Below are 21,363 nucleotides of genomic sequence, written 5' to 3'. Positions count from 1 at the left end.
CACACAACGTCGCTCCTGCCAGACTGCACTCACTGTCCAGATTCCAGACTAGGGACACGGCCCCCACCGCTGATAGGGGGAGGGAGCATTCGTCACAAAGAAGAGCTTGTCGGGTGAGCTGAGTATGGGTGTGGCCATCTTCTAAAAATTCAATCTCCCTCAGCTGCCAACGAAACCTAATGAAGGGTGGGAATTTTCTTGTAGGAAAAACTTTGTGAGGATTAATAGAATTCTTTTTAAAATATATATATTTTTTAGAGAGCAAGAGCGTGTGGGTGTGCGAGAGGAGCAGGAGAGGGAGAGCATCTTTTTTGAAAAAAAATTTTAAATGTTTATTTTTGAGAGAGAGACAGAGTGCGTGTGGGGAGGGGCAGAGAGAGAGAGGGAGACATAGAATTTGAAGTAGGCTCCAGGGTCTGGGCTGTCAGCACAGAACCCAAGGGCAGGGCTCGAAATCATGACTATGAGATCATGACCTGAGCCCAACTTGGACACTCAACCCAGTGAGCTACCCAGGTGCCCTGACGACTAACAGAATTCTTTTTTGAATTGTGGGAGTGCCTGGCTGGCTCAGTCGCTGGAACATGTGACTCATGATGTCAGGGTTGTGAGTTCCAGTCCCATATTGGGTGTAGTAATTAGAAAAGAGGCACCTGGCTGGTTGGGTTGGTGAAGCATGGGATTACATCTCCGGTGGACCCCACCTTGGGTGTAGAGCCTACATAAAAATAAAATGAAAAAAAGTAACTTAAAAGATAAAATTAAATTTAAAAAATTCTTAATTGTTCAGTAAAGTTAGCTGTTAATATGCATTCTATTCCCCTCCTACTGAAATAGCTGCAAAAGTATCTCATCATAAATTAAAACCCAATCAGATGTCTGAATAATACTTTAATGAGCTGTGTAGACCTAAGGGGCAGAAAACACTCAGTTGACACCACACCCCTGGCACTACAAGGTCGGAAGTACGAAGACTGGAGCAGCTGCGCCTCCCGACCCTTCCGGGCTCAGGCCCGCTCCTCCGGCCAGACGGTCTTCCGTGGCCCCGCCCCTCCTGGATGTCGGCCAATAGCTGCGTGCATCGTCGCCGTCCGAGGCTCCTATTGGAGGAGCGGGCGGGGCGCGGCGGTCCGGGTGGGCGGGGCAGCGGCGCAGGGACCCCTGGCGTGCGCCGGCTGTCTCCACGTAGAAGGTGTCCCTGGGTGCTTGGTGGTCATGGCTGTGCTGGCGGCTCTCCTTCGTGGCGGCGCCCGTGGGCGCGGCCCCCTGCTCCGGAGGCTAATGCGGGTGAGAGGGGTTCGGACCCGGGCTGCAGAATGCCGGCCCGCGCAGGGGAGGGCCCGCGAAGCTCCAGGCGCAGGCCTCGGGAACTCTTGCCTGGAAGCCCACCTGTACCGCGCATGCTCGATGCGCGCCGCTGCCTGGCGCCTGCGGGGACCCGCGCGTGGGTTGCGCGGGTCTCGGACCGTTGCAGGCCGAAGGGTCCCTCCCTGGCGGGCACCCTGAGCGAAACGTCTTCCCCGGGGTTTTCCTTCTTTCCTTTTAAATTTTTCCCGGGATTAAAAAACAAAACAAAACAGGTTTGTGAGCATCGTTGTCAGGATGTTTTATGTTCGTGCAGTAGGTCATCATTGGGTTTGCGAGACGTGAGGCCCTAAGGGGGAATAAAAAGAGGCCCTTGGTGCATCTCAAATTTGCCAGGGAAAATAAATGGCTGCTCACCATACAAGGAATAGATTATACTTGGTGTTTCGTATTTTGGAAGGGGTGGCCTCAGTGGGCGTGCATCGCCTCTGGTTGTTGTGCCGGCGGTGCACAGGAGCCACGGCCTTGAACGCCAAGACTGTGTTTCCCATACGTCAAAGCAAAGGAGCCTGCACCTTGGATTCAGGATCTGGCAAAATTTAGGGATTAGTAAAACTTCAGGGTGTGGCTGGTGAGGCCTGAGTTTTCCAGGCTGATTGGGGTAACACGCTTTGAAGTCCACCCACGTCATTTTTTATGAGTTGGGATTTGACCCAAGTCAGTGGAGACCGTTGATGTGGGTTTTTTTTTTTTTTTTGGCGGGGGTGGGGGGGGGGTGATAGTTGTCATAGCCAGAGATCTGGAGGATTGAAGTGGGGGAGAAAACCATTGTCTGTTTTGGTTTGAGGTAACTTGAGCTGCATGCTGGCAACAGAAGCTGAAAAAGGGAGCAGCATTATGCAAGAGATTTATGAAAGAATAAATGTGGAACTTGACAGGGAGGGTGCGGGGCCAAGGGTAAAGGAAGAGTCTAAAAATAACGCCCGGTGACTGAGCAAATAGAAAAGGCAGGAAGAGTGGGTTTCCAGGAACTAGGAGTTCTTTCCTTCTTTCTTTCTCCCCCTCCTCCCCCCACCTAGCTGCAGAGGGGAGTTGGGAAATGTACCAGGATCAGTTCTTAATGAGCTTGTTTGGTATTTCATGGAATGATTGGGGAAGTCAGGGTTTCAGCCAGTGTTGACCAGGTGAACTAGGTCCTGTTAAGAAATAAACACAGATGGGGCGCCTGGGTGGCGCAGTCGGTTAAGCGTCCGACTTCAGCCAGGTCACGATCTCGCGATCCGTGAGTTCGAGCCCCGCGTCGGGCTCTGGGCTGATGGCTCAGAGCCTGGAGACTGTTTCCGATTCTGTGTCTCCCTCTCTCTCTGCCCCTCCCCCGTTCATGCTCTGTCTCTCTCTGTCCCAAAAATAAATAAACGTTGAAAAAAAAAATTAAAAAAAAAAAGAAACACAGATGCAGAGCCTTCTTAATTTATAGTTAAGATATTACCGTCAAACACACAGTTGCTGATGGAAGAGTGGAGCTGTAAGTTCACAGCGTTGGTAATTTGAATTAAGTGGTCATTTACTGAACTACAGAAATCTGTTGTAAGGGGATTTTCAGTGCTCAGTGCCAGTTTGTTGAATGGAATGGGACTGTTACCCTTGGCACACAAGTGTGTCATGATCAGCAAACCTGAACGGACTTCATTGGAGCCTGTTGCCCTGCCAGCTGTAATCACTAAGCGGCTGGACGTAGATTTCCCTGCCACTCATTCAAAGAATACCAGCGCTTTTCTTTTTTGGTATTATTTTTCTTCCTGTTTACCTTCTTGATACTACTGAGCATCGCCTCCTTGGAGCTCCTATTTTGACCCAAAACTATTGCCTTTTAAAAAAATGTTGGTTTTTGTGAGAGACAGAGGGTGAGTGTGGGGGAGGGACAGAGAAAGAGGGAGACACAGAATCCGAAGCAAGCTCCAGGTTCTGAGCTGTCCGCACAGAGCCCCATGCGGGGCTCGAACTCACTAACTGTGAGATCATGACTGGAACCAAAGTTGGATGCTTAACTGACTGAGCCACCCAGGTGCCCTTTGTTTTTTTTTTTGTTTTGTTTTTGTTTTTTTCTTAAATACTCGAACTGATAAAACAAATGACTGCATTGTGCCTGTCCTGGGTCTGTCTGTTGTCAGATTCGTTTCTGCCCTCTGTATTGCTGCAGGGCTTCCTCTTGGGTGTGCAAACATCTAGGGTCTACCAGCTGACTTCTGGCTGTGTTCTGAGGCTGGTAAGAGATTGGGAGATAGGAATGGAGAAGCCAGGATTATTTTCTCTCCGTCTGCCCTTAGATGGTGTTGCAGACAAAGTCAGTGGCTCTTTTGGTTCTTGTTTTTGGAAGGTGACCCTGACCCCTTGGCTTTGGTAACCTTGGTTCTTCCCTTTGTCCTAACATCCTAAATGTGCTGATGCCTTCCTGTTGTTAATCTGTACTGCCTGTCTCCTGTTGTTCTTAGCTTTCCTATCACCTTTGTATTTAATCTCTGCATTCAGGTATGTTTCAAATACAGTGGTTTGCATTTTCCTCGTTGAACCCTGGTGGATACACTTCCCATTCCCTTTCACCCCATGGTTTTTGCACCTCAGTCCCTTGGCCTGCTTTCTTACTCAGGCCGAAAGAAAAGTCAGGATATTGCCGTAAGCTGGCAAGTCGTATAGCAGTCGGATGTGCCAATAAACATAGGCAGAGAAGGAGAGATTCCAGAGGTCGCCTGGAAGTAGAATCTGTTGCCCTTCATGACTAATTGGCTAAGAAGAACTGAGCGAGAAGGAGTTGGGTATAATTTGGGGGCCTTGGCCTGCCATTTAGTGGACCGTAGAGGTTTTCAGAGGAACAGATGTGGGGCAGTAGAAAGAAAGTGATGAGTTGTATTTTGGACCTGAGTTTGGAGTTGCCAGTTAGAGGAAACGGTGTGGCCTGTAAGAGAACTGCGTGAAATACACGTTTGGAAACGACGAGCTGCGGTCGGCGGTGGCCTTCGCAGGCATTGATGAGCTCCGTGAGAGCAAGTGCATGGAGGAAGAAGAGAGCAGGGCTTCGCATGGGGCCTTAGGGAGACAGGGCATTTCAGGACAGGCTGGACAAGCAGGATCCTGTGAAGGGGAGGGCAGAGAGCATGGCATCATGGCAGGAAACCCTGGGCAAGAGACTGTGTCTGAAAGCCCAGGGAGGGGAGGTTTTCAGCAAGGGGGATGTGTTAACTCTCTTGGGCTACTGTAACAAAATTGTGCAATTTGGGCAGCTTAAAACAAGAGAAACGTTTGAGAGTTCTGGAGGCTGGAAATTCCAAAGACATGGTGTTGCCATGACCCGCCCCCCCCCCCCCCCCCCCCCAATCCTGTAGGGAAATCCTGCCTTGCCTCTTCATCCCTTCTGGTGGTTTGCTGGCGATCTTTGGAGTTCCTTGGTTTGTTGAGACATGGTTCCAGTTCTCTGTCTGCACTGGGCAGTCTCCCCCAGTCTTCTGTTTTCTTCTGTGCATGTCTGTCTCTGTGTTAAAATTCTCTTTCTGTAAGAACATCGGTCCTACCGGATTAGGGCCACTCGTCTTGCTTGTTTCCATAAGGACCACTATCTGTAAAGTTACAGCCTAAGGTACAAGGGTTAGGGCTTCTTTGTTTTGGCAGGGTTGGGAAGTGGAGCACAGTTCAACCCGTAACGGGGCGCTCAGACTGTAAAGATTTAATGTAACAAGGTAGTTAGGTAAGATTTTTTAACAGTGGGATTAGAGAAATGAAATACCTACATTGAAAACTGTTGCTTGCAATTAGCATAACTTTTTTAAGTTTGTGTATTTGTTTTGAGGGAGGGGCCAGTGGGGAAGGGGCAGAGAGAGAGAGAGAGAGAATCCCGAGCAGGCTCTGAGCTGTCAGTACAGAACCCGACGCGGTGCTCCATCCCACCGACCAGGAGATCCTGACCTGAGCCAAAGTCCGATGCTTAACAGGCTGAGACTGAGAGACACAGGTGCCCCCTGATTGACATTTTTAAAGTTGGGTGCAGGGAGCTGGGCAGGAGGCTGTCCTATTGGTGGGAGAGCGGGACAGGACCTGGTGGCAGTAGTGGAGGTGGAGAGGGGGAAAGAATTTAGGTGTATTTTGGACTCGGGAGTGCCCGCATCTGGGGTAGGGTATCTGGGTTTTGGGGAAGGTGAAGGGTGAGTGTTAGGGTCTGGGCTTGAGCACTTGGGTACTGCGATGTTTGGAGGTGGGACGTGCCGGGAGGCAGCCAGTTTCCTGGGGTGCAAATTGAGGGCAGTGGTTTGGACACGGAACTGAGGCCAACGAGGTGGTGCTTGGGTCCTGAGTCTGCAGGTCGGTGGGGAGGTCAGGCTGGAGACAGTTTGCAGGTCATCTGGGCGACCGTGAGGCCGAGGGAGAAGGGAGGCCCCGGCCCTGGGCGGGCTGGGAGGGGTGACACAGCCCAGGACCGCGTGACTGTGGACGCCGAGGACAGGGAGGCCTCAGTTGGTGGTCCCGGCGCCCTGCGGTGGAGGGGACCCGGCTGGAGGAGGCCCAGGCAGGGAGCCCGGGCCGGACCCGCTTCCCGAGACCGAGCGCCTTGCCTGCCGCGCCGACCCTGCTGAGCTGGTGCCAGGCGTGGGGTGGAAGGGGCGTTGGTAAGCGGGTGGTAACCGTAGGCCACCTGTTGGAGAACTTGGGGACCGGGAAGCCGAGCAGTGAGGTGAACGCTCAGGGTCGGCGGTTTGGGAAGTTTGCGGGTGTTTGTGTGGGAGGCCGCGGAGCCTGACTGTGCGCCTGGATCTGGGCGCGGGTGGGGAGGAGGGGAAGGTGCACCTGAACGTGCGGAGCCTGACTGTGCGCCTGGGTCCAGGCCGGGCGGGGGCTGGGGGGAGGGGGACGAGGAGGGGAGGCGCGCCTGAACTTGTGGACTCTGTGAAAGCGCAGCTGCAGGCAGCATCGGGCCGGGGGCGGGGGGGCCGGCGGAGAGGCCTGGGAGCCCTGGGTTAGAACCAGGACCCCTGAAGAGGAGGAGTGGCCCGAGTAAAGGCCGCGTGATTCCGAGGCTCCGCCTCCCTTCCAGACTCGCTGTGGAGTGGGGGTTGGGAATATTCACCGCGGGCGGCTCCCGGCAGCTCCCGGCATCCAAGGCATCATAGGCCGCGCGTTACTGGACCCTGACGGAAGGTCAGTCTCCGAGGAACTGCCTTTGCCTCTTGCGGCCCGTCAAGCTCTTTCCTCCTGTTGTGGGAACAGTTATGTTGCCTTCCTTTACTTCTCGGCCTGCCGAGGGCTCCCTTCTCCCCCGCCACCTCTGCTGTGACGCCGCGTTGGCCGTGGTGCCCACCGGCTCCAGCGCCCGGGACCCCTCCGTTGAAGGGCCCGTCGTCACCCAGTTGAGCCGGTCTCTCGGGGTGCCGCTTGGGTCACAGTCCACCCCGTCCGTGGTGCTGTCAGCTCTGGCCAGCGGGAGGAGGGTGCAGTCAGAGGTACTTAGGGCTGTCCCTTCCACCCCGTTTGAGAAAGGACTGTAGCCGGAGAGGCGGTGACTGGCATGTTCAATGCAAATGGGAACTTAAAAAATTTCTTTTCACTGCTTTAGTTACAGCCCACAAGATCGAGTGTGTTGGGTTTCCATTAAAAGTGTGTTAGTTTCCAAATATTTGGGAACACCAGCGGGAGCTTGTAATTCAGAGTTGGATCACAGAGGATAAGCTGGAACCCTTCACGAGAAGTCGGCTCTGTCGGCAGCAGCCCCGATGATATGATGTGTTAAGGGCGCACTTGTTTTCGCACAGCTGAGAGGGAGGAGCATGGCATTCGGCAGGTGCACTTGGGTCTCGCAGGCCGAGGCCCTCGTGCGCTGCCCTGGGCCAGCGTGTACATGGGAAGCTCAGGAGAGTGACGTCACAAACCTGGCTCGTCTAATGACTCAGCTTCTAGAGGGACAGGTAGACATGGCGGGGGAATGTCCTTTCAGGGTCTGCGCAGACGGGTTAGTCTGGAAGTGACAACATGTCGGTGACCTCTGTTGTGTGTACTTGTGACGTGTTTATTGGAAAGAAGAACTTAGAATGTAGAGTTGCTGCCCGCGGCGTTTTGTTGGAACTCTGTGTCTGGAGAGCATTGCGTCACGCCAAGTAAGCCTTCTCACTGATCCCTGGGGATGGTTTATGAGGCTCCCTGTGTTTTTTTTTTTTACATGTTGTCTTTCGAGCGTGGAATGTGTACATGTAATTTCAACATTTCTCATTTTGTAAGACTATGATGCTGCTGTAATAGAGGGATTATATTTGATGGATACCGGATTCCTGATGTCGCCTTCGGGAAAGTAAATGATTCCAGGGGTTACTGAGCGAGTGAAGGATCAGGTCATTAGCAGGTGTATTTGACATCCCTTCCTCACAAAGACTAAAGACATCGCTTCAGAATATGAGCTGCTTTGAATATTGTAACAATTATATATATATATGTTTTAATATATTTCTTATGTTTATTTTTGAGACAGAAACAGAGCATGAGTGGGGGAGGGGCAGAGAGAGAGGGAGACACAGAATCCGAAGCAGGCCCCAGGCTCCAAGCTGTCAGCACAGAGCCTGATGTGGGGCTCGAACCCACGAGCTGTGAGATCATGACCTGAGCTGAAGTTGGACGCCTAACCGGCTGAGCCACCCAGGCACCCCTAAATTAGGTTATTTCTTGTAGCAAAGTTGTTTATGTGAACTTTCTACCTAAGAGTGACTTACTCCGTCGTATTAACCTGGGGAAAGAAGATGATCTTAAATGCTGTTCTTCCACTGCCCGGAACAGCACTCTCTCTTACGTTGCTGTTTGCATCTGTTATCTAAACACTTGATAAACCAGTTTCTTGCGGTTACTGCGCTTCTCTCTGCTCGTAACCACTCGTCGAATCTACTTTCTTTTCGTGCCGAGTTATAAATCGAGAGCTGCCGTGGGTTATTTGCGCGAAGTCAGGCCAGCCTTTATGTGTTGTGGGTTTGTTACACTGAGGTGTGATTGCCCATTGATAACTATCAACAAGAGTAGGTTCTAAATAGAAGTTGTTAGTTTTGAGTATTTACTTTGCTTACTGACTTCAGAGGCTAAAAAAATTTATTCTTTGTTCTTTGTCCTGTAAGTTGTTCATTTCCAGGAAAGTCCGGTCTCTGAACTGTGACTTGTATTTCCTCAACTTGGTCTTGATGGGTTTTGTTCCTAAGAGCAGTGCAGAAAGAAGTGGGGTGTACGGCAAGGTATTTACCCTTTTCTTTCTTGAAAAATAATTTGTCTGGGGATATAGGCCATGTTTATAGGAGGTATGTTTGCCTCAGATAAATCAGTACATTCGTTAGAAGTGGATGAAGAAAATAACAAGTTTTATTTATATATTTTTTAAACAACGAGGATATTTTCTGGTGGAGCTCTAAAATTACTTAATTTAGAACTTAGATTTAACTTAAAACTACATTTTATAAAACTTACACTTAAAAAGGCCTAGAAATTTTAAGTTTATAAACTTATCTGAAGTTAAAGCAACATTTCAATGAATAGCTAAAAAGTGTATTAACAAAGTAGTATTTTTTCAGATTGTAACAGTGATATGCGTGGTGTAGAATGTGGAAATAAAAACACGCGGAAGCAGAAAGAAGTCCCCATAACCTTGCTGCCGAGAAGTATAAAGTGATGTAGGTTAATATTTTTTACACGATAACTTTGTAATTGTTTATATTACAGGAAATAAAATACATGGAGCGAAGTTATGTATCAAAACCCACTTTGAATGTAAGTATAAATTTAAATCGTACTTAAAAATTTTTTAAATTTAAAGGAAAATGTGGTCCATAAAAAAAATGTCTATCTTTATATTTGCATATTTGTGGGGCCACCTTGGGGGCTGCTGTGGTTGGGAATAGCTAATTCTTGAAATACTAGGTTAAACTCCCAAATGCCCTTGAAGAGACATCAGTCTACTGCCCTTGCCCTGGATAATAAATATCTGCTCCATCCCCACTGTCTCCTGCCGAACAGCCTTCTCTCTCAACTGGGCCGTGTTCGTCCTGACTCTCAGGGACCCTCTTTATACCGTGAGGGACATGTAGAGGCCACATGGAAGATACTAGCAGAAAGAAACTGAACCAGGCTGGGTATTAGATAGGAAGGACCATCATCTGATCACCTGGTGCTTTCTGAAGGGTTCTCTTTGTTTTCCGAGTCCCTCAAATGACTTCTTAATGGCCATAAATCTTTTTTTTTTTTTAACTTAAAAAAAAAAAAGTTTATTTTTGAGGGAGGGAGGGAGACAGAGAGAGGGAGGGTGCACAATTGGGCGAGGGACAGAGACAGGGAGAGAGAGAATCCCAAGCAGGCTCCACACTGTCAGTGCAGAGCCCCATGTGGGGCTTGAACCCACAAACCGTGAGATTATAACTTGAGCCTAAGTCAAGAGTTGGACGCTTAGCTGACTGAGCCGCCCAAGTGTCCCTAATGGCCAGAAATCTAAGAACACTTCCCTTATTTATCTCCGGCCTTAGGAGAATGCCCAAGGCAAGTGTGAGGAGAAAACTGTTAAAATAGTTTGACAGTGTCTAAGAGGGCTTTATCTATTTTTTCTTATGGTTCATATTAATATTGTCTTACTAATCACTTAAGAAATTATGGTTGTGCCGTGTCCTCCTTACATGGCCCAGCCCCGTCCACCCAGCACGCAGGTCTGGACCGCCCCCCACCCAGAGCCCCCCGTCAGTGAAGAAGCCTTTTGGTTAGCGCCCTTGATGGTGCAGGTGACAAGGAAACTGATCGTTTCCTAAATTGTGACTGTGTAGTAGAATCAAAACTCAAGCTTCTGGTTTCAGACCTCTTGTGGACAATGGGGAAGCATCTGTGCCTGCTTTAGACTTGGTTTGTCTGAGGTTTTCAGTTAGATCTTAAATCCTAAAGCACCATTATTGGATTGATTAGTCTTACTGATATTCAAATACTGAGATGGTTTTAAGGAGTAGTCATTCATAAAAAGTCTGTTTTTTTAGATAATAAAGCGGTCCCCTTATCTGCGACCCCACTTTCCATGGTGTCCGTTCCCAGTGGTCAGCCTGGGCCTGGAAGGAGACGATCCTCCTTGTGATGTCCCCAGAAAGCCAGTAGTAACCTAACGCTCCGTCCCAGTGCCTGGCCGGCTCACCTCACGTCACCTGCGTCCGTGGGCATTTTATCATCACCCACCACGGTGGTCCTCAGGGGGCATCCAGGACAGTAAGATCCTGAGAGAGGGACCATGTGCACGTGACTTTGATGCCAGTTATTCTTGTAGTGGTTCTGTTTGACTAGTCATTGTTGTCAGCCTCTTACTGTGCCTGACTTATGAATTGAACTCCGTCACGGCTGTGCACACGTAGGAAAACCAGTATAGTGTTCATTTCTCTCCGGTTTCAGGCGTATCCCCTGGGCATCTGAGAAGGTATCCCCGGTGGATAAGGCTGGGGGACCACTGTGGATCTGTGAGTGATGTTGATTTAATGAGAGACGGTTTGGGTGAAATTGTGAAATAGTTCTTCCCATCTTGTGTCTTGCCAGGACGTGGTCATAGTAAGCGCCGTGAGAACGCCCATTGGCTCCTTTCTAGGCAGCCTTTCCTCCCTGCCAGCCACTAGGCTTGGTTCCCTTGCAATTCAGGAGGCCATTGAAAAAGCAGGTCAGTAGTTGCTTGGCTTTTTTTTTTTTTTTTTTTTAAATAAGTAAACTCTGTCCTGAACATGGGGCTTGAACTCATGACCCGAGATCAAGAGTGTTGAATCACTCAGTTGTACACCTGAAATGAATTCTACACTGTGTGTTAACGGACTGGAATTTGAAAACTGACAAAAAAAGAAAGCAACAGAGTCGTGTGCTCTGCCCACTGAGCCAGCCAGGCACCCCAGCTCCCGTGCTTTTGTGTTGAGGGGGGCAGTGATGAAATGGAACAAGCATTTGTTTTGCACTAACTGCATACATAACATTTAGAAATGACTTAATGCCTTCCATTTCTTTTATTTTTAATGTTTATTATTTATTTTGAGAGGGAGGGAGGGAGAGAGAGTGTGCTAGCGGGGGAGGGAGAGAGAGAGGACAGAAAGAATCCCACGCAGGCTCTGTACTGTCAGTGCAGAACCCGATGCGGGGCTTGAACTCCCAAACCATGAGATCATGCATGACCTGAGCTGAGATCAAGCGTCCATCGCTTAACTGAGCCACCCGGGTGTCCCTCAATGCCTCTATTTCTAATTTTCTTGTGAAGTAATCTTTGTACTACAGGGCCACCTGGCTGGCTGAGCCCATTAAGTGTTCGATGCTTGATCTTGGCTCAGGTCATGATCTCACGGTACATGGACTGGATCCCTGTGTCCGGCTCTGTGCTGATAGCTCAGAGCCTGCTTCGGATTCTGTCTCCTTCTCTCTCTCTCTCTCTCTCTCTCTCTCTCTCTCTCTCTCTGCCCCTCCCCCACTCACACTCATTCTCTCTGTGTCTTAAACATTAAAAAGAAAATCCTGGGGCGCCTGGGTGGTGCAGTCGGTTAAGTGTCTGACTTCAGCCGGGTCACGATCTCGCGGTCCGTGGGTTCGAGCCCCATGTCAGGCTCTGGGCTGATGGCTCAGAGCCTGGAGCCTGTTTCTGATTCTGTGTCTCCCTCTCTCTCTGCCCCTCCCCCGTTCATGCTCTGTCTCTCTCTGTCCCAAAAATAAATAAACGTTGAAAAAAAAAAAATTTAAAAAGAAAATCCTACAGTGAGTCTGAATCTCACAGCTGACAAAAAGAAACCATTCCTGCTATATAATGTCGTTATATATATATATGTGTGTGTGTGTGTATATATATATATATATATATATAATATAATACCTTATTAGTAATCACTGATTATTCAATTGAATAAAATACGGACATGCCTGTTTTATTTGTGTAACAAAAGGGATTCCGAAAGAAGAAGTGAAGGAAGCATACATGGGGAACGTTCTACAAGGAGGTGAAGGTCAGGCCCCTGCGAGGCAAGCGGTCCTGGGCGCAGGTACCGGGAATTGTTCTTCTTCTACACTTAAGGTGTTTGGCGCAGCACGTTGGAGGCCATGTCCGCTTAAACGAGATGTCAAATGCGTCATAGAACATGGATTTATATGGGCAAGAGCGATGCCGTTGTGGGTTAGAAGTTAACGTGCTCTGTTGTGTTCATTTTAACTCTGCGGCTGTCGAAGAGTGTCTTCTTTTTTCACAAGTGTGACCTGACTTGTGTTGGTTTTAGGCTTACCTCTGTCTACTCCGTGCACGACTGTGAACAAAGTCTGTGCCTCAGGGATGAAGGCCATCATGCTGGCCTCTCAGAGCCTCATGTGTGGACATCAGGTAAGAAGCACCTCCTTTTCCAATTTGTGGTGTCGGAAGTCCCCAAAAACGTCGCCCTTGAGTGCTCTAGAAGTGCGATCCTTTGTCCTGAGTCCAGCTGCTGTGGTGTTTGACGCTCGCCGTCTGGATTTGCTTATCGCGCTTGGAGGAGACGTCAGATGGTAGCTTCTGTGTCTTGTGTTAAAAAACGGTTTTCAGCCAAGATGTTTTAGTCTTTGGGTGACCTTTTACTTGGTCTTTTTCTGAGATTCTGGGTGATTTATAACATCATGACTTTCTTATTTGCCAGAATAAGAGGGTTTTCATCAGAGATGAGAATAAGGTGCTGACCCTGGGAATCAAATCCTCGACTGAGCCCAGAATTGATGACGCATTTATGGTTCCTACACACCCAGGTTCATTTGTTAAATTGTGCAGGTTTTCTCCTGGCTTCGCTGAATTTTTTAATTTTTTATTTTATTTTAGAGTGTGTGAGAGAGCGCACGCGAGTGCAGGAAGGGCAGAGACAGACAGAATTTTTTTAATGTTTGAGAGAGGGAGCGTGAGCAGAGGAGGGGCAGAGAGAGAGGGAAAGACAGGATCCCAAGCAGGCCCGCACCGTCAGCTTGGAGCCTGGTGTGGGACTCAGAGCCTCGGATCGCGAGGTCATGACCTGAGCCGAAGTTGGATGCTTAACCGACTGAGCCACCCGGGCGCCCCATCCCATCATTACACACTTGAGACCATTTTTTTCATCGGGGGCAAGAGGGTATTTGTATGTTTGCCGTGTAACAGATGTTGAATGAAGCCCACAGAACGCTTGTGTGCTGGAGCTGTGAAGCGGGCGTACTGGGTCTGCAGCTCAGCTCCTGTTGGAACTGACATTGTGCGTGTTCGCTGCCGGGCAGGATGTGATGGTGGCAGGTGGGATGGAGAGCATGTCCAACGCTCCCTACGTAATGAACAGAGGCGCTACACCGTACGGTGGCGTCAAGCTTGAAGACTTGATTGTGAAGGATGGGCTGACTGACGTCTACAATAAAATCCATATGGTAATTATTGCTTTTTAAGGAGAAATACCGGCTAGTATACAATACTGCTTGACCTTATTTTAAGTTGATTTTGAGAGATTGCATGGGTAAGCTGGGGAGGGGGCAGAGGGGGAGAGAGGATCCCAGTCAGGCTCCGTACTCCGTGCGGAGCCTTCACGGGGCTCGAGCCCATGACCCTGGGATCGTGACCTGAGCCGAAATCGAGAGTTGGGTACTCAACCGACGGAGCCACCCAACTGTCCCTGCTTGACTTTTTAAAATAAGTGTGTTTTGGAGAGGAAGGATGGGCTCTGTAAATGCTCACTTTCACCATTCGTTTTGGGAAAATACTGTCCTTTGCCCACTGCATCAGTTTGACTCAGTTGTTGAATAAACCGCCCCACCCGGGGGGATAGGTTGTGTCCTGACTTCTAATGACAGATTCCACAGCTGTTGAATTTGCCTTTGAACTAGCAACTTCTGAGCTTACTCAAGTACCTGACGAGGAGACAGGAGTGAAAAATTACCCGGTATCGAAAGAAGTGTATTTTTAGAAACTGAGTTTACCTGCTAGCCACGGTTTTAGGTTATATAAAGTTGGTATTTTATAAGTTACGCCAAGTGAATTAGTTTGATAAAGATCCCAACTTGAATCAGGGGAACTGTGCCGAGAACACGGCTAAGAAGCTGCACATCACGCGCGAGGAGCAGGACGCGTACGCCGTGGGCTCCTACAGCAGGAGTCAGGCGGCCTGGGACGCCGGGAGGTTTGCCGAGGAGGTCGTTCCTGTCACGATTTCGGCGAAAGGTAGACGCGTGACATTCCAAAATCGGTTTGATTTTTAGTGGACTTACATGTTGTAGAAGTCTGGTTTTAAATTAGTATGTTTTTATCTTTGTTCAACTGAGGACACAGATGGTTATGGTTACTAAAGGGAAACGTTGCCAGTTGAGAGAGAATAGAATTAAACCCAATTTAGTATCAGGTTCCACCTCCCCAGATTCCACTGAGAATACTTTCGAGAAATGGATTTATTAAAAACCTTTGCAGTGTAAGTGACAGACCATATATTAGCCTTTTAAGTGAAACCGGGGATTTATTAGAAGGGCGGGGCTAGGTGGCTCTGGGCTCCACACCCCTTTGTCCCACCCGCATCCCCAGAGCCCCCTCTGCAGGGCTTGTGGTCACAGAGGTCACAGGGCAGGCGCCCCCCCCGCCCCCCCCGACTCCAGCAGACTAAATCCACAGTGAAGTCTTGTTCCTTTGGTTTAGGTTACATTTCCATTCAGAAATGATGACTAGGCTCCGAATGACGGAATCGCTGGAGCCTCTCCCGACCCCAGGGTCAGGAGAGTGGGTCGTATCTGTGGTGGCAGAATAGGGAGGGAAGAGAACGAGGTGTGGCCACATCAAAGATCCGAATCGTCCAACTATTTAATAAGCTCCTCTTTCAGTCACTCTCAGGGCCCAGGGGATGGAAGGTAGTGTGGGGTCCCTGGGGCGGTGCGAGGTGCACGGGCACAGAGGCGGCCCAGGCTGCCCACGTCCTTGGCCACGCATCGCACCTACTCCCTGTGGTCTTGGCTGGTGATTACTTAAAAGACTTGTGTTTCAGGTAAACCAGATGTAGTGGTGAAAGAAGATGAAGAATATAGACGTGTTGACTTTAGCAAAGTTCCAAAGCTGAAGACCGTTTTCCAGAAAGAAAATGGTTAGTACTGTGAAATGAAGCGTGACAAAAAGAGGAGTGAATGTACCATAGCTAGTCTGGGAACCACCTCAGGATTTTTTAAAAAGTAATTCTAGAAAACATATAGCTGTTACTTAACATTTTCAGTTATGTCAGGCTCATGTGAAACGAACAAATTATATTTATTAAAAAAAAATCTTTAAAATCGCTTACTGGTTAATACCTTCAAAATAGAAATCCTAGGGAAGAGATTGTAGAATGGGTATAGAATGCAGTTTTTCATTCGCGGTTCATCTTGAAAGTGCATTGTGACATGAAAGTCGTTGAGATGTTAAATCCCCGTAAGATTCTTGACTAGGAAGCCGACAGCAGAGTTGTTCCCTGTTTTATCGCCAGTGCCAGGTAGGCCCTCAGTAACTGTCAAATGCTACCTTAAGTGGATGCCAGTGTTTAAGTTAATGCTTTTGGAATCCTTGAGAAGGTCAGTTCTGCTTTTAAAATTGGCTGTATATACAGTTGTCGTAACCCAAAGTTACTTTTCTGCCTTTCCTGATTGAGTTTCTCAATACCAACTATAGGAATGGATCAGTCTCTTTATTTTTCAAAAAGCGTTTTATTTATTTTGAGAGAATGCATGCATGAGCGGGGGGAAGGGCAGAGAGAAAGGGGGGAACAGAATCCCAAGCAGGCTCTGCGCTGTCAGTGCAGAGCCTGAATCAGGGCTTGAACTCACGCACCGTGAGATCACCACCTGAGCCGAAATCCACTCGAAGGCTTAACTGACTGAGCCATTCAGGCGTCCCTGGGTCAGTCTTTTTTAAAGTATCATATAAAATTCATATTACAGAAACATATATTTTTAGCTGCGGTCTACTGTAGGGTCTTTGTTGCAATTAAAAAAAAGAACCTGCTTAGTTGACATAGTTTACATACTGTAACATTCCGATGTTTAAAACGTTCAGTCGAGGGGCGCTTGGGTGGCTCCGTTGGTTGAATGTCTGACTCCTGATTGCTGCTCGGGTCATGATCTCACGGTTCCTGAGCGTGAGCCCCACTTCGGGCTCTGCACTGATGGTGCGGAGCCTGCTTGGGATGCTCTCTCTGCCCCTCCCCTGCTCACAAATGGACTCTCAAATAAAGTTAAAAAGTTGAATGATCTTTAGAGTTCTTGACGTCTAACTTGAAGTGATTATAGAGAACAAGTACCTGGTTTTGATACTGAGTTTTTGCTTCTCTCTTTCTCTGGGGAGAAAAAATAGCCGGCTAGTCTGTATGTCTGAAGTGCAAGCCAGCACGTACCTAGTGCCATCACACACGTGTTTCTGAGCTAGCTTTGACCAGACGGGTCCAGAACTAACCCAAGGCACTCTTACACGGGTGTCAGAGTTAGCTCTGCGTGTGCTTCCCGGAAGCTGGAATTCTCGCCATGCATCGTGGTCATTTTTCATGCAGCAAACCACCCAGGCATTACCCTGCAGGAATTTATTAAATTGACCCCGGTGAATTCCGTGTGAAACTGTGTTCTCACCTCCTGCTCACTGGTGCTTGCAGGCACGGTCACGGCGGCCAATGCCAGCACGCTGAACGACGGCGCGGCCGCTGTGGTTCTGATGACCGCGGATGCTGCCAAGAGGCTCAGCGTTAAGCCACTGGCAAGGATAGCGGGTAGGTCGTGTTCTCAGCTCGTTTATCCCTTCACGTCTGCACACTTCCCGAAGTGGGGTTTCCATGCTGGTAATACACGGTGTCTACACGTGTACCGTGTGATGGGATGTAACTCATAGTGGGAGCGAGCAGCTCCTTTAACCTTGGTTACAACTTGCTTTACGGGAAGAGTAAGCTTTAAAAATTTTTGTCCTGTCTGATATGAGGAGTGGGAGAGTACAACATCCATGTTTTACCGTGGCACCAAGGGGAAAGGTAGTTATTAAAAGTGCACGAAATTAGGGATTAAGAAATAGCTCATAATAAATGCCCGAGTACCTAGATTTCCTGCGTGACCTCGTCATACCCTCAATCTCGTTACACGTATTTCTAGTTGTAAAATCTGCTTTGCCTTCTCAATGTGTTAGACCAATACCATTTCGTTACTTACTAAAAGCCTTACAACTTCAGTTTTAGTCCAGGTCTTGGTTTCTTCACCTCAGCACTGTTGACATTTTGTAACCAATGATTCCGTTGTTGAGGCTGTCGTGTACTTTGGATGCTTGGAGGCATCCTCACTGGATACGGCAGGACGTGGCATTCTGCCTGTTGCAGCGCCCACGGTTATGTGTAGATCATGCCAGTGTCCCTGGAGGCCAGTTCCCTCCAACCTCCTACCTGTAAAAATCCATGGCTTTGATGACTAATGTGGTTTTATAAAGCATAGAATCCTAGAAAAGGAACAAATACGTTTACATCTATTAGGATTGGGAAGCTTGCATCTTTGCGTATTATATATAACAACTGTTAGCTATCACTTGTACAAAAGATTTTAACGACCTATTAAATTTTTTAAACTCCAGCGTTTGCTGATGCTGCTGTGGACCCTATTGATTTTCCAGTTGCACCCGCATATGCTGTACCTAAGGTGAGAACAGATGAGGGCCGGTCCTCCACTATGCCGGCCTCTGGTTTGTTTCTACCAACGCTGCAGGGTTTAGGTTTTCAGTGTCACTCGTCTGCTGAAGGACAGAGATAGCTTGGTTTTGAATCTTCCAACTTCTCCTGAAAATAATTTGAGCAATCCACAGACATCTTCAGTGGAACAGACAAAAACTGTGAATTATTTTTAAGTATGATGCTGAACCTCACACCTGGTGTGATGACCAGAGTAGGAGGTTGGCGTGGCAAGGGAAAAGGGGATACTGAGGGGCCTGGTTCTAGAATTCAAAGCACATATTCACTACTAGGAGGTCCCCATTCTGCAAGGGAACTGTTGGGAGCCGGTCTTAGAGTAAACCTAAAAACGGAAAACCTACATACCCCAAGCTATCGCTCTGATAATGTCTCTCAGGGAAGTTGCTTTGTGTGTGTGGGGGGGAGGTCACAGGAAGAGACGGTGCTGAATGCGTTGAGGGGCTGAAGGATCGCAGAAGACTGCGCAAATAAAGAGATGGCGTCACCCCGAGGGAGAACTTGAGACCAGCAGCCGTAGATAGAGCAGAAATCAGTGAGGAAGAAGGGTAGAGAGGATCAGAAAGGATGGGAAGTGATGGTCTGGCAGCAGGTGGCAGATCTGAGAAAGGAACGGAACGGCATGGTATGGCCTCTGAAAGTGAGTGCCGCCCTGGAGAGCAAGGGGGGGTCAACAGGGATTCTGAAGGCAGAAGTGTGCTCCTGACCCCGGGCCCGCCCGACTGAGAGCTCGACAGGTGGCCATGCTCAGGTGCCCTGTTGTTGCCTTAGGCTGTTGGAGCAGTAGAGCTTAAAATACTGAGCCTTCTGGAGGAAGAGAGGAAGGGGGAGGAATAGTTTCAAGTTCACAATGAAAGGGGAAATAGCCTGATTTTAGAGAGAATCATCATCCAACCATTAACACCCCAAAGCCTTCCTGCATAGCTGAGGAACTACCAGAACAATAGCTGATAGAATAAAAGACCTGAAGTAATTTACAGTGAAGGTACAGCAGCTAAGAGTGTCTGTGCCCCTCACCCCACGGCAACTTTTATAAAGGAGAAACTACAGGAGATGTAGAGAAAGACCCACACTCTTTGATTTGGCAGACCAAGATCTGCAACCAAGCATCAAGGCAAATAGATCTCAAGGCTGTCAAGTCAGAATCCCCAAATCGAGAATACGTGTTCGTTTCAGGTACCCATGGAACAGTCAAGAAAATTGTTTCGCTGCAAAACAAAGAAATGCAAAGAAAATCCTTTGCTCGTAGTGCAGTAAGATGAGAAATTAAAAGCAGAAAATAAAAAGGCCCTTCCTCCTGGAAACTAAGAAACTCCAAATTTAAATATCTGTTGCATGAGGGGGAAATAGAAACCCAAATTGCGGAATTCCAAGAAAACAGTGAAAATAAATGTTAACTGTAAAATTAAATTTTTAGGTTCTTAAAGATGCAGGATTGAAAAAAGAGGATATTACAATGTGGGAAGTAAATGAAGCCTTTAGTCTGGTGGTGCTAGCCAACATGAAAATGCTGGAGCTTGACCCCCAAAAAGTGAACATCAATGGAGGTGCCGTCTCTCTGGGACATCCCATCGGGTAGGTGGTTCTGGAAATAACCTGCGTCTGGGCTAGTGGCTACTTAACGACCTTTGTATCTCTGTCTAAACCAGACTGCTTCCTGCTCATTCCTATTACTCTTAACCGTTTCCTTCCCAGCGTCCTTGAAAGAGCAAGCCCCACTTGTGACAGGACTTGACACCGAACACAGCCATGTCACTGTTGCCTAAGAACCGTTAGTTTTACGATGAAGAAGATTATTTAAAAGTAAAGTCTACGCTTGGGCTTTTAACAAAAGCCCTGTTCTGGAAACCTCTCTCTCTGGTTTAAGAAAAGGGGTCAAATTCTGCTGTCTGTAATGAAAGCCTTTTTTTCTTTTTAATATTTATTTCTGAGACAGACAGACACGCAGGGGAGGGGCAGAGAGAGAGGGAGACGCAGAATCTGAAGCGGGCTCCAGGCTCTGAGCTGTCAGCACAAGAGCCCGATGCTGGGGCTCCAACTCGCGGACCGTGAACCCCGAGATCATGACCTGAGCCGAAGTGGGACACTTAACCGACTGAGCCACCCAGGGGCCCCTAGACTTTTCAAGTTAATTTGGAATTGGAACAGGTTTTGGTTATGTATTCTATAATTTATTAAAGACCAAAATGATCTCTCCGTCCCAGGATGTCTGGAGCCCGGATTGTCATTCATATGGTTCACACCTTGAAGCCAGGGCAATATGGTCTTGCCAGTATCTGCAACGGAGGAGGAGGGGCTTCTGCCATGCTGGTCCAGAGGCTGTAGAACATCCGCGTGTCCAGAGCAACAACCTGAGGTGGCTCGAAGGGCCCGGCGCCACCAGTATGACCAAGTACCCGGGGTCAGGCTGTAACAAGATCATCTGTTTGGGGTTTTGTTTTTTTAACTTTTTTAATAACAAGGTCAACTCTCAAATCTTTTGAAATTCTAAATAAATTTTTTCTTCTCTAAATCTTTGGTAATCTTGAAAAGTTTAAAATATTTTTGTTATAAAGCTATACTAGTTGAAACACCAGTGTTCAGTATTAGTGACTTTTAAGTAGAAGCTTCCATTTGAGACCATCATAATTTAAGAATCCCAAGCAGATTCCACACTGTCAGCACAGAGCCCAACGTGGGGCTCAATCTCACGGAACCGTGAGGTCAAGTCAGATGCTTAACCGACTGAGTCACCTCGGTGTCCCTCCTTGCAGCCTCTTCAAAGTGAGGGCAGCTGTTCTGTCACACCGGCAGGGCCTCCTACCATTAATGAAGAAGCCACAGGTAGTGTGGTCAATGTCGGTGGAAACAGGAAGATACCCATGTGCTCAGGTCTCGGATGGGTACAATTTCTCCTATCAGCAGGCAGGATTTGGGAGGACAGGGGTCTGAGAAGATCCTGGGCATTGCACTCTGGATTACTAAGGAAGGGAACAGACTGCCTATTCCGGTATGCCACAGTGCCTGTCCTTAAGCAGGATAAAATGCACCGTGTCTTGAATTTCATTTCCTCTGGGAAAAAAAACTACACTCTAGGCAGAGGCTGGGCTACGTATGCCAGCCTCAGCTGCAGAGCTCCCTCTGCAGGGAAAGCTCCTGTTCAAGCTGAGGTGGGCAGTGGGGAGTGGGCGTGGTGGGGGGAGGGGCAGAAACAGTCACTGTGCATAGTCCTGGCAAATACTTCATTATGGATCCTTACCTTAGAAGGAAAAGGCAACATAAGGAAAAAAAGTTTTCTCTTTAAAAAATGTTTGTTTTTGAGAGGAGAAAGACACAAAATCCAAAGCAGGCTCCAGGCTCTGAGCTGTCAGCACAGAGCCTGACGCAGGGC

At 48.3% G+C, this 21,363-nt stretch overlaps 1 protein-coding gene across 1 annotated transcript; it reads left to right on the top strand.

Annotated features, from left to right (window-relative positions):
* Window positions 1–1,141: 1,141 nt before the first annotated feature.
* ACAT1 (acetyl-CoA acetyltransferase 1) lies at window positions 1,142–20,498 on the top strand. The gene is made up of 12 exons (XM_025928689.2): window positions 1,142–1,287; window positions 9,037–9,084; window positions 10,873–10,990; window positions 12,246–12,341; window positions 12,573–12,673; window positions 13,561–13,704; window positions 14,341–14,491; window positions 15,300–15,395; window positions 16,926–17,039; window positions 17,882–17,946; window positions 19,411–19,568; window positions 20,198–20,498. The coding sequence occupies exons 1-12, from the start codon at window positions 1,216–1,218 to the stop codon at window positions 20,316–20,318; spliced, it is 1,284 nt and encodes a 427-aa protein (XP_025784474.1). The 5' UTR covers window positions 1,142–1,215; the 3' UTR covers window positions 20,319–20,498.
* Window positions 20,499–21,363: the final 865 nt, after the last annotated feature.

This window comes from Puma concolor, chromosome D1, assembly GCF_028749965.1.
Source record: "Puma concolor isolate L17-30 chromosome D1, mPumCon1.1.hap2, whole genome shotgun sequence".
In the NCBI taxonomy this organism is placed as follows: Eukaryota; Metazoa; Chordata; class Mammalia; order Carnivora; family Felidae; genus Puma; species Puma concolor.
Note: the sequence above shows the minus strand (reverse complement) of the source record. Positions and strands in the feature narration are given on the sequence as shown.